General features: G+C 51.9%; 4 protein-coding genes across 4 annotated transcripts; all 4 read right to left on the bottom strand.

The window, feature by feature from the left end:
* Nucleotides 1-1,194: 1,194 nt before the first annotated feature.
* On the bottom strand, nt 1,195-2,507 carry SAPIO_CDS10885 (uncharacterized protein; the record flags this gene model as incomplete). The annotated part of the gene is made up of 3 exons (XM_016784422.1): nt 1,195-1,359; nt 1,419-2,440; nt 2,495-2,507. The coding sequence occupies 3 exons, from the start codon at nt 2,505-2,507 to the stop codon at nt 1,195-1,197; spliced, it is 1,200 nt and encodes a 399-aa protein (XP_016638639.1).
* Nucleotides 2,508-4,948: 2,441 nt separating this feature from the next.
* Nucleotides 4,949-6,453, bottom strand: SAPIO_CDS10884 (uncharacterized protein; the record flags this gene model as incomplete). The annotated part of the gene is made up of 2 exons (XM_016784421.1): nt 4,949-5,942; nt 6,188-6,453. 2 exons carry the CDS (start codon nt 6,451-6,453, stop codon nt 4,949-4,951), a joined length of 1,260 nt encoding a protein of 419 aa, XP_016638638.1.
* A 1,002-nt stretch (nt 6,454-7,455) lies between these two features.
* Nucleotides 7,456-10,061, bottom strand: SAPIO_CDS10883 (uncharacterized protein; the record flags this gene model as incomplete). The annotated part of the gene is made up of 11 exons (XM_016784420.1): nt 7,456-7,559; nt 7,635-8,272; nt 8,338-8,517; nt 8,603-8,651; nt 8,721-8,834; nt 8,912-8,972; nt 9,032-9,116; nt 9,178-9,320; nt 9,401-9,506; nt 9,571-9,631; nt 9,776-10,061. 11 exons carry the CDS (start codon nt 10,059-10,061, stop codon nt 7,456-7,458), a joined length of 1,827 nt encoding a protein of 608 aa, XP_016638637.1.
* Nucleotides 10,062-11,259: 1,198 nt separating this feature from the next.
* SAPIO_CDS10882 (putative mitochondrial 2-oxoglutarate/malate carrier protein) lies at nt 11,260-12,286 on the bottom strand (the record flags this gene model as incomplete). The annotated part of the gene is made up of 2 exons (XM_016784419.1): nt 11,260-11,308; nt 11,394-12,286. 2 exons carry the CDS (start codon nt 12,284-12,286, stop codon nt 11,260-11,262), a joined length of 942 nt encoding a protein of 313 aa, XP_016638636.1.
* Between the last annotated feature and the right edge of the window lie 1,866 nt (nt 12,287-14,152).

Genomic DNA, 14,152 nt, shown 5'->3' with positions numbered 1-14,152 from the left:
CAAGACCCTAGCACAGCGAAGTAGTACCATATTCAGATAGTTATCTAGCGGGCAAGAGAGGATAGAGTAAACAAACAAAACTGAAAGGAAATGGGGGAGACTGATAGGAGAAGTACACAGGTAGGAGATGACGAAATGAAAGCAAAGACAGAAAAAGACAAAAGGACAGAAATATAGAAAGACAGAAACAATTGCTTGCTGCACTACAATACAAGACTTGAGACTCGTTGGTTTCCCCACGGAGAACCGTGGGTACTCACACCCGCCGCCGCGTGAAGGCCAGTCTCCAGGCAGGCTTCCTCCTCTTTACTCCTCAGCCGCGAGGCCGAGGTTCCCTGCCCACTGCGGCATTACCCTCCCCTTTAGCCTCCCCTCCTCTCTCTGGATAAACATATGGGCAATGAATATGGATACAGTCGGTGGTAAAAATAGTATCGATGCTTGTCGTTCGTCCGGGGATAATCATATGGGCAATGAATAAGGATGCAGTCGTCGGTAAAAATAGTATCGATATTCGTCGTCGTCCGGGGGATAAGACATATGGGCAATGAATAAGGATGCAGTCGTTGGTAAAGATAGTATCGATACTTGGGCCCTATTTTTGGATTTTCCGATTTTTTGGTGATTGTTTTCCGTTTTCCGAGTTTTTTTGTGCTTTTCGATAAGTATGTTGGATCTGGTCTTGTCGATCGACTCGGTATCGCGGTCCAAGAGATTCGCCATTGCCCTCGAGAAGTCGTTGTCCTCTGAGTCCAGCCGAGCAGGGATCACCACCGACAATTGACAGAGTAGTCCATCCCGGACATGGTCGGTAGTGATACGTGATTCTCGAGCAGATGGTGTCGATCTCCGTGTTGAACTTGGTAACGTTGTCCGAATCGGCAAGTGATCGTCGTTGAGAGAAAGAAGAAGCCCAGAGAAAGGAGATGAAGAAAAAGAAAGGGGAAGGTGAAACGGAGCGGGGGGGAAGAAGAGGGGTGAAGAAGAGAAGAGAGAAGAGGTGCAGGTGCAGGTGCAAAAGGGAAGATAAACACTCGGGAAACGTCCATAAACCAACAACCAACAGATTTTCCAAATCACTTGACTTAGAGAATCGAACATGATGGTGACAAGGGGCGGCGAAGGGATCGAGGCGCCACTCGGCGCGGGGGGGACGGGATCCATGGGGGTGAGGAAGGGGGGGAAGAGAAAGGGTCAGCCGCTGGGCTGGCGAGGGGGGGAAGGGAAGGGGAAGAGGGAGGAGACGCCACTCGGCGCGGGGGCGATGGGATCCATGGGGGGGAAGAGGGAGGGGAACCAACCGCTGGGTTGAGGATGATGGGGGAAGAAGGGGGAGATGTCGATGAAAGAGCCACTTGACTCGGGGTTGGGATGTGGGGGGAGAAAGTGACACAGGCCTGCCTGGGGATGGAACATACAACAACTGGAGGGAGGTGTTTCGAGAAAGACTTCTCCTCGGCCTCCTCCGCAAAGCGAACAGACTTGGCCTTCTTACCGAGCACTTGCTCGGTCTTCTGGCCGCTGTGGGAAAGAATGGACTTGGGCTGCCAGCGCACATAACCGTAAAGCGTAGAACGAGGGACTGGGTTAGGCACTGGCCGGGGAATAAGCGAAGGACGAGAGTTGGGTGCAGGGGCGGGGAGAGGGGGAAGCACAGTACCACTTGGTACCGGCACGGGAATGGGGATGCGGGAACGATCAAGAATGGGAGGGGGAGGGCTGGGGAATGAAGGAGCAACGTACCCCTTGGGTCGGGGAATCAACGAACGAATGAAGTAGGTAGGCACAGGGGCAAAGATGGGCTCAAGTACCGTACCACTTGGCACAGGTACGGGGCGTGGGATGCGGGAACCGGGGGTAGGAGTGGGCTTGGGGGAAGGGGGAGATACATCATCAGCTGCAGAAGAACGAACGGACACCTCATCAGAAGCAGAACGAGTGGACGTCTCGGAAGAGACAAAATGAGTGGACGCCTCATCAGAGGCACAAGAACGAGCGCAACAAGCAGCATGGGGAACACGAGCGGGCGGGAACGAGGGGGCAACAAACCCTTTGGGTCTGGGGATCAACGAGCGAATAAGGTAGGTGGGCACAGGGGCAAAGAGTGGAGGGAGGACTGTACCACTTGGCACAGGCACTGGTCGTGGGATGCGAGAACGAGGGGCAGCGGCCGGCTCTGGTCGGGAAGAAGCCACTTGGCTTGGGGCAGGGACGGGCTCAGACTCGGACACTTTCATACCCACCTTGTTTCTAATCACTCGACTAGACTTGGGCTCGGGCTGGGACTGGGGCTGGGGACGAGCCACTCGGCTCTTGGTGGAAGTGGAAGCGGAGGCGGAGGCAGAATGGGCTTGAGGAGGAGCGGGAGCGGAAAGGGGAAGAGAAGAAGAAGATGGTTGCACGGTACGCGTCGCCTTCCGGACTCGCTCGATGTGCTGGGCTTCCGCCTAGAGTTGCCGCGCTCGTCGAGTTTCCGAGGAAGTGAGTCCTAAACCTTGTCGTGGCATTGTGTCGGGATGCCCGGTACGACGCCGAAGCGAAGTAGTTGAGGGATACGACGCCCATGGGCGAAGACGCATTTGATACGACGCAGTATGCGAAGAAGCCATCGATGTTGAACTTTCAACCAGGTATAGTCAGTATTGAACCGGTAAACGAATGATTGAGTTGTGTGATGGGATGGGAAGGGGCGGGATGGTATAGCGTTGGCGGGGGGGGGACGACATGGGATGGGAACGGACAGATAGGATATGACAGATGGGATGGGGGTAGGGTAAGACAAATGGGATAGGATAGCACGGGAGGGGGAGAGGAAAGATAGGAGAGGACACATGGGAAGGGGATAACATAAGAAGAGGGTGATGGCAGGGGAAGGGAACAGGATAAATGGGATGGGATGGGGATGGGACGATGTGGGACGGATGGGATGTGAGGGCATGGAATGGGCATGAGGATAGGATGGGACAGGACAGGCGGGATGAACAGGACAAATGGGACAAGACGGATGGGATGGGACAAGATAGATGAGACAGGACAGGACGGATGTGATGGGACAAGACAGATGGGATGGGACAAGGCGGATGGGACAGGATAGGGCGGATGGGGATGGGGATGGGGATGACATGAGGCGGACATGGGCATGGGAATTGGGCATGGGTGGAGGCGGGGAAGAAAAGAAAAAAAGAGGGAAGAGGGGCAAGGGGGAGGAAGGGGGGAGCGTTACAATAGTGTGAGCGCAATATAGAAAATGTGTGTAACGGAGCATCAATGGAGAAGAGAAAAAAGAAAAGAAGAAGGGAAGAAGGAAGAGTTCTGGGAGGGACTGGGTTTATTTATCCTTGAACGATGGGTGTCACCGATCACCCCGGATCACCCCAGATCAGCCAGGTACGATCAGAAGCTTAAATCAACGACGAAGGGAATAATTGAGCTTTTTTCTTTTCATTTTTGGGGAAATGTTTATGTCCGGTACCGATACACAGCTTCAGCAGGTTTCCACGGGGGACCGTGCAAGTCGAGGATGTCTAGGTACGTCTGGTCCTGGTCCTCTCTTCATGGTACTCGTACTCGACATCTGAAAGATGGAAAAGAATTGCCTGTTCGGGGAATGGACATTGGAAAATACATCAATCGATTTATTTCTTTTAAATGTCCTCGAGGCCGAATTTTTCTATTCGTTGGAGAGGATCCACAGACGTCCTTCACAGTTTTCTAGCCTCGACGAGCCTAGATTGTTCCAACACGTTGATATCGTGTAGAGGCTGGGCGCTTTCTGGGCATGTGTAGTCTGATATGTCCGATATCGATGAGTCTGGCATGTGGGAGGCGTGTAAGTGGGCGTGTAGATGGACGCGGGTGTGGGGATGGGCGTGGGAGTGAGCGTGGGAGTGGGCGTGTGGCTGGTAGGCGTGTGGTTAGTAGGCGTATGGCAACGGTGGGTGTGTGAATTGGGGCGTGTGATTCTGGGGACGCCATCCTCTTGCGGGGAAACTTGTGATTGTTCTTTTTGACTCTGTTGATGACCTTCTTCTTCTCTCCAGAGAGATGGGGTCGGTGTATACATTGATATTGATGGAAGGTCCGTCGGTCGAGGATCACTGCACGTAGCTTCAGAAAACATTAATTATATTGGAGCCTTTCTCGCGCATGGCTTGTGCCTGAACTAGTCTCGGGGGTGGACCGAGGATAGCAGCCATGTCCTCGTAATATCAAGGCTAAATCATGGAGCTTTGTAGCGGCGAAACCATCTTGCGATGATCGCGGGGTCTTTCTTAACAGGTGGAAATGCATTAACACCAGGTCCTAGACAAGTCCAGGGTATCTCGCAACATCGAACCCGTGTCCTCCGCGTGTATTTCTATCCCATAATTGGGGCGTAGTCGTTCGTCCCTTACTTGAGGCGCGAGGGTTGACGTTGAATTGATCGCGGAACTTTAAATTAGTTGAAACAAACCTTGATCCAGCCCTGTGGTTTGGGGGGAATGCAAGGAATAACATTCGCGTGATCTTATTGGGTGTGTTTTCCGGGGACGTTAAATTAAGCTATTATTGGTTATTGTTGGTGTGTGTCTTGCGTCACGACATTGATCCCTGGCGCCAAGTCTCGACCGACATCAATTGGGTGTAACAATTCCAGGATTTAATTCGATGGACTACGAGAGAAAGTTTAGGTGGGGGGTCGTTTGCCCGCAGAGCTGAGCAGAGAGAATATCAGAATTGCATCAATCACTAGGTGGGGGACGACATTCTTTAGCCATGAAATATGAAACCCGGTTGGCATTCATCGACACATTTCTGCTCTATGAATCATCAAATACTCAAAAGAGAAGGCGAGAACCCATTCATCAAAAGTAGCAAACTAATCTACACCTGGTTAAAAAAAGGAGGGGAAAATTGTCTCCTTCCCAAGAAGAAGAGAAGGGTTAAAGAAGATGACAAGAGAAGCCCATTACAAGAAGAAACCGATGAGGCCGAGACCAACAACCCAGAAACTAGCCCTAACAATCTTGTCGGCAGCAGCAGTCACAACAGTAGGAAGACTCTTCCCGCCAGTAGGCGAGCCAGGCACCACTGAAGGGCCGACTGGAGCAGGGCCAGAACCGGGTCCAGAACCGGATCCAGAACCAGAACCAGAACCAGAACCAGAACCAGAACCAGAGCCGGAGCTAGAGCCGTGGCAAGTTCCGGGGCAGGACTTGCCCCCATTACCCTGGCCATTAGTAGTACCATTGCCATTGCCAGAACCAGTACCGGTGCTATTCTTGCCGTAATCAGAAGGAATAGTAGTTCGGTTAGGAAGCGTGCAACCCGAAATACCCAGCGACGAGTTAAGCGAAACCTGGAAAACGCCCTCGGACGTCGAGTTGGTAGACGAAACAACGAGCTTCAAAGTAGCCTCGGCAGTAGCATTATAACTAAGTGTCGCTGGCCCAGTCCCGGTCGCGTTCTTAGCAATAGAATTGCCCGACGCATCCTGGAGATCAGCCTCAAGAGCCTGGGCAGAAAGCGACTGGACTGTGAAAACGAGCTCCTCGCCACTCCTCGAAGCATACGAAAACGAGACGGGCTGCGAGCCCGTAAGCTTGGCAATGGTAATTCCCGAGAGGAGGGGCTGGTCGGCACCGGCGTTGTGGTCGTTGGCGGTGAGGCCGTTGCTGAGGAGGAGGAAGAGCCACGGCTGGATGTTGGCGGCGTCGTCGAAGGACATGAATGTTCCGCCCGTCTTTAGGATGGCGGTTTCAAGTCGAGGCTCTGAGAAAGAGTCGGGCGGGGCGAGGAAACCGAAGCTTACGCGGATGCCGTGGGTGGCGGCTAGTTCAATCTGCTGAATGAGGAAGTCGAGGTCGGAATCTTCGCCGTCGGTGAGAACGACGATGCCGGATCGGTCGGCTGTGGGATCATTTCCGGGCTTGGTGAGTTCAGCAATGGCTTTTGCGACACCGCTGAGATAAATCATGTTAGTTAATGGGGTAGTTTAGATGCAGGAACAGAGAGGACTTGCTCTCCAATATAGGTACCACCCGAGCTGTTGATAAGGTCGAAGGAACTATCGGCACCAGAGGGGCTACCGAGCGGGTAGATAATGTCGGCATAGCTGTCAAAGCTGTAAAGTAGAACTACTGTTAACATTCGAGAATAATGAATATAATCAGGAAATAAAAGAAGGAGATATAAAACAACAACTGACTCGACAACAGTTACAAGGTCGGCATTTTGCCCCATAACAAGTTGGGCATTCAAGGCCTTCCCTGCAGTAATTCGCAGGTCCTGAGGATCATTGTAGGACATGGACCCAGAAGAGTCCAGGACAATAGCAATCTTCCGGCCGCCGCTGCCCTGGTTGAGTTGAATCTTGCAGGTGTCCCCGGCAGCCTGTCGACGCCAGACATGAGGCTTGGCAAGCGCGAAGGGCGAGGAAGCCAAGGCGAATGCAAACACCTTCCCGAACTTCATCTTGAATTCTGGAAAGGATGGAGGGATGGTTTAACGAGAGTATGAGAGTATGATCACTAATAAACGAGTGACTTGACAAGATATTCGGCAGACTTGTCTAGAGAAGTAACTTGCAGAGAAATGCTGGTTTGAACAAAACGAGTGTTAGGGTTGGATGAGACCAAGACGGGGTCTCTCTTGATCCCCTAGGCACGCTTCCATCGCCAGGTTTTATATGCAAAATCCAGAATCATATTGACTCTTGTTCTATTGTTGCGTCCTTCTCCTTCTACTTCGTAGGAGTGGTGAAATACCCATATCATCGCCTTCCTCTGTGGGTGACATTCCGCATTGCTGCGTTTCTCGCCATCGGCCAACTAACTTCACTTGGTGACATCAACATCGAGGACATCACCCAGCTGCCAGCCTCATCCCGCCGATGATTTACAGGAACAGGAATTCGATTGGAGGACACGCCAGCGAATGAACTGTAAATTCGCGACTCCAGAAGCCATCTTTCATTTCAATACTCCTAACTTTAGAGCAAGTCCTCCCGGCACTTCCCCCTGTCCTGTTCAACTCGTTCCGCGAAGGGCTGAACAACAAAGCACTTGCATGTGTATCATCCAGATCGTCCAATCATTTTCCTCCGATCTCATACCCTTGACCAGGCCTAAAGATGTTTAGATTCCGGTGTGCTCCAGGGTACGATTAAACATTGGACAGCGACTCCGGTATGATTGCCATTTATATCCATATCGGGACAGGGTTGCGAAATACAGATGACTGCGTCGTGGCTCATCAGGGGCATTTTTAAGGATACAGGCACGCAATAGCCAATAGAGAGACCTAGAAAATCAACATTTCTTTTTCTTCTTCTCCCTCTTTAGCCACTGAAAGCTCGATTACACCAAATCTAGGCCAACAGTCTGCGCGAGCGTCAATGATACGGAAAGATAATCAGAGCGTGACACCCTGAGTGTCATCATCAATCTCCTGATAGATCATGTCCCCCATCTCTCATTAGTCCCGGAACTGTTCCTGAGGAACATACTTCCACTCCGAGAAGTATGCAGGCGTCGACCCATTCCCACCATTGCTCGTGGCATAGATGCCTAGGATGACGCCTAAGGAAACACAAGATTGTCAGTTAGCTGAATACATGAAACAGCCCAAGGAGAATTTAATCAACGCCATCTTACCAGTAAATCCCCAGCTCAAAGGCTCATTCGACACGTCAATAATAGTCTGTATCTCTGACCTCGCCCTCGCCGGTCCTGCAGAGAACGAATAGTGCGTGTTATTCTTCGCGCTAATCTCAAGCCGCAGCGTCTCTCCAATCCAGGCCTCGGGGACGGGCACCACCAAAGTATCGGGAACAGGTACGTATGATTCAGCCCTAAATCGGAAGTGAGGAACAAGCTCCCCCTCTTCCGCTGTACTCTCGTTGCCAGCGCGGGGTCTACCGGGGAAATCAGCCGTCTTTGAGCCTGCTGGTAAAAGCACGACGCCGAGATCGAGGTGGTGGTTTTGAGTGAGGAAAGCGGTAATGCCGGCTTCCTCCTCTCCCTGTGAAGGATCAAAGTCGAGGTTGACACTGTAGGTGAAAAGAGTATCCTGCTGCTTCCTCCCAACGAAAGCCTGGCCACCTGGCCCTGCGTAGTTCCCATTTAGGGCGGTGAGATTAATCTTGGAGGGGTTGATTCGCAGGCTATTCGGGTGCTCGTCGGGAGAGACCTCGAAATAATCTTCATTCGGATAGCGCCAATATTGGAAATGGGGAGGGATTGGCGAGCCCGGGGCGAAGTCGATGTCATCTTCTCGATCCGAGACCCAGCGGCTAGAGAAGGGAGGTCATGTTAGTGAGGCATTGTGTTTTGGGGCATGATCGTTTGAAAAACCTACCCAATACCTTCAAGGCTTGTATTCTCCTCTGGCATGGGCCATCCCTCCATAGTTCCCTTAATTTGGTCAACTACGGGGAATTCGCCCTCTTCCCAACGAGCGGGCGCCAACACGGTCTCCCGACCCATTGGGAAGTGCAGGTACTCAGCACCGCCCCTGACTGAAAGTGCCACACACCACCTAGGTGGAGGTTTTCGTGTTAGTACTCGTAGGAAGTTGGGAAATGGCTTCGAGTAGAGTATGTTTCGAGCTGAAAGTGACATACCAATTTCCGGATCCATCCTGGAAAAGGTCGGCATGGCCAACTGCTTGGACTATGGTTGAATGGGGTTAGCATCTGGACAATGCAGTAATACCGGCTCGAGAAGAAAGGAATCTCATACAGAGGCTCGTCGTATTCGCGTTGGAGAGAATGGGGTTCGCAGGATTCGACTCGAACGGCCCGCTGATGCTTTCAGATCGAGAAACAGTCACCATGTGCTCGTTTCCCGTACCGCCTATTCTCAGTTAGTGATGCCTCAGACCCTACCATCGGTTTTTAATCACATCTAGAGGGGAAAAAAAAAGCGCGTACCTTCGGCTGCGAGGAGATAGTAATATCCGTCCTTGAAGTAGATATGCGGGCCCTCGGGAGCCTGAGGCACTATGTTAGTCGTGACAAGGAACTACTTTGAGGAGAGGCCGTCAATCCTACAAGTCCACCCGTTCCCTCCCAAGTCACTGTCCACTCGCCAACGTCGCCCGTCTCGAGATCGATTTCAGCCTGGTGAATTCCAGGGCTGCATCATTGCTGGAAGTTAGCTCGAAGCCAACGACAGCGAGGGGGAACAGTGATCCCACCTGACTCTCCAAGCATGCGCTGCCGTGACGTAAACCTTTCCATCCTCGTCCCAAAACGGGGACGGATCGTATCCCTCGAATTCGAAATGGATAGCCTCGGACCACGAGAGAGGATCGAACGGATCCTCCGCCTTGAAGAAGATCTACACGCCGCAGCCACGGTATTTAGTTCCGCCCCGCCTCGTTCAACCTAACTTTTCTAGGCTGCCTCGAATCCACTTACGTTGTCCCATCTCGAAGCGTCCTCCTGAGGTCTATCGTCGTCTACGAGCGTAGTGAAAAGCCAAAAGGCATCGTCATGGTATCGGAGGGTAGGTGCCCATATTCCGCTATTGTTAATCCTTAGTAACAAGAGAGTGAATATTCTTCGTAACAACAGGATCGGTTACATACCTAGTCGAACGGTTCGTCTCCGCCAACCTGGGAAGCTGCTCGGGGCGATTAAGAACGTGAGCTTACAACCAAGTTAGCACCCTCCAGTGTCTTCAAGTCCGCCGACTTCAACAAGTAATACATCTCGCCCTTCACGTGGAGGCTAATCCGAAACGAACCGGCTCGGACAGCCACCAAAGAGGGACGACGGCATCCACGAACATACCAATCAGCCTCCAATTCTTCAAATCCTTGCTCGCGTGGATCGGAATCCCAGGAAACGCATTGAAGCTCGACGCAGCGCAGAAGAACGTGTCGTCCCATTCTGGCACAAATATGCAGCTAGGATCAGGGTGGAAGCCAGGGAAAATTGGATTATAATACGTCGAGTTCGCCTGGCCAACGGCTTCACCTCCCTCTTCTGCGGTTTCGTCATCCTCTTGGGCGAAGGCACCCGTGATGGTGAGCCCAAAGACCACGAGACCAGCCAGGAACTTTGGCAGGGCTTTCATCTTCTTCGATCTCGACGGAATCAATGTAAGGCCGAAATGTCACACTGATAACCCGCACCCGAACATAAAGTTAGGAGACACGAGCGACAACCAGCGATCGAGCGAGTTTAAGAGCAAACCCGTGTGAATTAAAATATCTTCTCTTCTCAAGTAACACGCGTCCCTAGCTTCTGTAGCTATATATATTGTTGATACCACATACCCCTCGCGTATTCTCCAACCCGTTTTCCCGGGTCCATGCACTGGAGAGACGCTCTCTTCTCCTCAATTACATCGCTGTCTCCAAAAAGAAGAGAAAGGGAGAAAAAAAAAAAAGGCAATCCCCTCAATTTCTTGCTGGAACTCGCCCTTTCCCCGCACCCTCCCGCAATCTAGAACCTTTTGCGCCGCCGGGACGACTCCGTTCTTGTCGAAGTTTGGTTTCGGTGCGGGTAAATAGGCCGGGACCTAAACCCTGGTGTGTCTATCCAGACGAGCGAAGAAAATGAAAATGTTGCCGGGCAGGAAAATGGCTCTTTCGATGCCGTTCTTCCAAAAGTTCCAAGACTCCCCTTTGCTTCCCTCCATGGACTTCCGAGAGTGGAAGAGAACGAAACAAAGAAACGTTAACAATGTTAATGTAGAGATCTATAGAATATCCCCCCATCCACTCTTCATCTCCAACCCTTCGTTTTGATGTAAGGAGTAGTAGTTAAATACTACATGATACTGGGCTCAAGATGCTGAAAACAGTTAACTCTCTCGAAGCCCCGAGGTTCGTCGTAGCGTTGAATTTCATGATGCACGACTCAAGCATGCTCATTCAGAAATGAGCTGGTAGTCGTCATCATCAAAGCAAACCACTTGGAGAAACAGAAAAACCCTTGACCCTTGATGCTGTGAGCCAATCCTGGAGGACCGTGGATATCATAAATGGAAACCCTGACATGCCCCCCCATCGTTGTCCCGAGCGACACTAAGAAAAATATAAAAAGAAAGAAAAATATTTCGAGCGACGGGATCCAACGACCAAAACCCGTCCCAAGGATTGGGGTTGGCTTTGGTTGGCTGGAATTGACTTCAACCATCTCACCCTCTCGACATGCTTGACATGCGTTCTTTTTTTTCTCTTCCCCCCTCAACGTTCTTTTTTTTTTTTCTGCTTCTCCAGCTATCATTTAATGATTGCTTTTCTTGTACATCTTTATTCTCTATCTCTTCATTTCGTCAAGAAGCCGAGGTAATCGACAACGATTAGAGTAATCATACTAAAATTCGGGGGTTCGGGTTAGCTCCGCGCATAAGACGACGGCCAGGACAATACTTGACAAAAGAATTAGGCTTTTAACTTACGCATGCGGCGCAATACGAATGTAGTAAGTACCGAATCCACGATAGAACCTCAAGGGTCCTTCTTGGGCAGCCACCTTAGTGAAGCAATCCACCATACCGCGGTATGGGAGCTGGCCGTTAGGCCCACGCTGCTGCTTCTGGAGGCGGGTCTTCACGAAATCAAACGGAAGACTGAAGAAACTGGCGAAAAATCCGGCGATGGCGCTGGCGCACAAGGTCCTGTTCTTCGACGATAGAGTGGTGCGCTGCTGAAGTTGGGCCTTGGCCTCGCTGAAGAAGGCCAGTTGTCCAAAGTTGAGCGCCATGGCTCGCACGACGGTCGGGGCGGCTCCGGCCCAGAGGGCAGGAATACCCTCTGACTTGGAAATGGAGCGAAGAGCATCGACGACGGACTTATAGTTCTGGCGCTCAGCCACGGGCTTGAGGCCGTCACTCTGCATGCGAATGAGGGCAAGATCGGCAGGGTTTCCGATCATGGCAGCAAGACCACCAGCGGCGAGACCGGCCCCGGCCCTTTCGGCGAATCCAACCTCTCGACCTTGGTTCTTGGCCCGGGTGGCCATTGTGCCCATGAAGGTATCGAAGAAACCAAGACGCGCCGTCGTATATACCGCTTGGCGCAGAAGACCTGCGGACAATCCGGTATATAGGTCAAGAGCCCTGCCGCTCGCAATGATGTCTCGGGTGACGGATAGCGGGGTGGGTTTCGGGCCTCCGGCGACACCCTCACCGGCAAGTTGGATGCGGACCTTCACCATGTCGACGGGTTGAATGCAGGTTGTGGCAACCATACCGCTGATACCGCCATTGAGGAAGGGGAGTGCGGCGCGCATGAAAGGAGTGTGGAGGAAATCGGAGGCCACGGCGGCCTTGTCTTGTTGTCCGGCAACCATTATGTCTGGTGTGGCTTGCCTAGCATCAGTAGGTGTTGCGACTTGAGTTGGCATGTCTTTTATAGGGAAGGGAAAAAGAAGCGAAAAAGAAAAGCGAAGATTCGGAGCGAAAGTAACAAGGTTCACGGCACAAAGTAAAAGAAGGAGGCTTGGGGCTGAAAAGGGGGAAGGATAAGACAGGCAGTTATGTTGCGAGGTTGGCTTTTTTGTATCTCTGGAAGGAGAAGCTTCAACGGTCTCGTTCTCGGCCCTGATATCTCTCGGCGGTTGGTTCTTTTGGTTTCAACACACGGCAAGACGGACCGGAGAGGGGTTCAGAGATCAAACACAAAGTAACCAGACAGTACGGAACACGTGCGAGAAGATGGTCAAGATGGAATCCCGATGACGAAATCGACAATGGAAACCAACTATGAGAATCTAATGCAGGAGATGGGAATCTCGTCAGTCCGGTTGTTCCCGTCAAGCCTAAGTAGGTAAGAAAGGGCGAAATTGTGCCTCGGGATACACGATAAGGGAATCTGGGGAATGAATTGCACTGCTCTGGAGACGTCGAGGGAGGGTAAGGCGGCCGGCACGCTGGTGAAATACAGCACGGCGAGCAGGGGCAGCGACGGAGCCGGTACTTGTGTACCAATGAGGTCAAGACACTAGCCTTAACTTATTTTCTCAATGGGGAAGGGGCGGGATGCACCGAGTACAACTTCCACCCGGGCCAAACGTTTGACCATTTGACTTGGAAAGGAAGGTCAGGGCTTTAGGTTGTCAGTTCTGCTTGCTATCACGAACGAGGAGCTCCCTCCATAATTCCGCGTCCTACCCCGGCATCGAAGCTTGCAACGTCCGAGGTACCTAGGGCCGAATATGTGGTGATGGAAATTCACGCGGAAGGAGCACCCTAGATGGGATTAAGTTGCGTGGGCCTAGCCCGCCAACATGTGAGAAGTGTGAGAAGTGACACGACAGAGTCACATCCATACAATGATGGCATCGGGGGAGGGGAGCTCTTTCCTTCAAGGCTGAGCCGCGGACATGTGCAAGTTTGAGACATCAGGTTGGTCAGCCTGGAGTCCAAGTACCTTGCTGGGTGGAGACTGATACTTGGAAGCTGCGAAATCGCTCTTGCTCTTCTGTTGTCACCGCTCGACAAACAGGTTGGCGAGGGCGAAGTTTGGCGGCCTGACTAGAACGAGATAGAAGGGGTGAGCGGGACATCGGTCGTACTTGGCCGCCGTGCCGCCGTCCGTCTGCCGGTACTCAGCCTCTGGCAGCTTGCAATATCCTCGGGCCAGTGCGCTTGCGGCGATAAGCCATGCTCAATGACGAACATGCATGGGTTCCTTCGGCTGAGACATATTCGACGTCTTTGCACATGGTCGAGCCTAGAGCCTTGGGTGGAAGCGCATGCCGCCCAACGACGAGAAAAATCGTCATTGCCCAGAAGGGAAATTCTTCACGAACCGACTCTTTTTCGTTTTCCCCCTTCTTTGCTTTCTTGGCTTTTGCTTCTCATCGTTCGGACAAGAGAAAATGGCCGTTCAACTTTGCGGCCTGAAATGCAACTATACATTTTTCCTCTGCTTCCCGTCATCCGGAAAGTCGCGGGGCAAAATTCCAAGCCGCTGCTTGTATCAGAGTTCCCCATCTTATCTAGGTGGGGTCGATCGGACCACGACGCTTGCCTTCCCCAAAGCTACAGGGAAATTCGGTTGGGGAAAAATGACGCGCAGTCCCAACGATCTCACAATCTGAATCTTGGGGGATGTTTATAATTTCTTGGGTGGTCCGCCAAAAAAACATCTAAAAGAATGGGACAAAAAAAAAAAAAAAAAAAGGAAAAGAAATGCACAGTGGCTCGATAAGAGG

Source organism: Scedosporium apiospermum (genome assembly GCF_000732125.1).
Source record: "Scedosporium apiospermum strain IHEM 14462 chromosome Unknown SEQ_SAPIO_0176, whole genome shotgun sequence".
Classification (NCBI taxonomy): domain Eukaryota; kingdom Fungi; phylum Ascomycota; class Sordariomycetes; order Microascales; family Microascaceae; genus Scedosporium; species Scedosporium apiospermum.
This window is presented reverse-complemented; position numbering and strand designations above follow the sequence as displayed.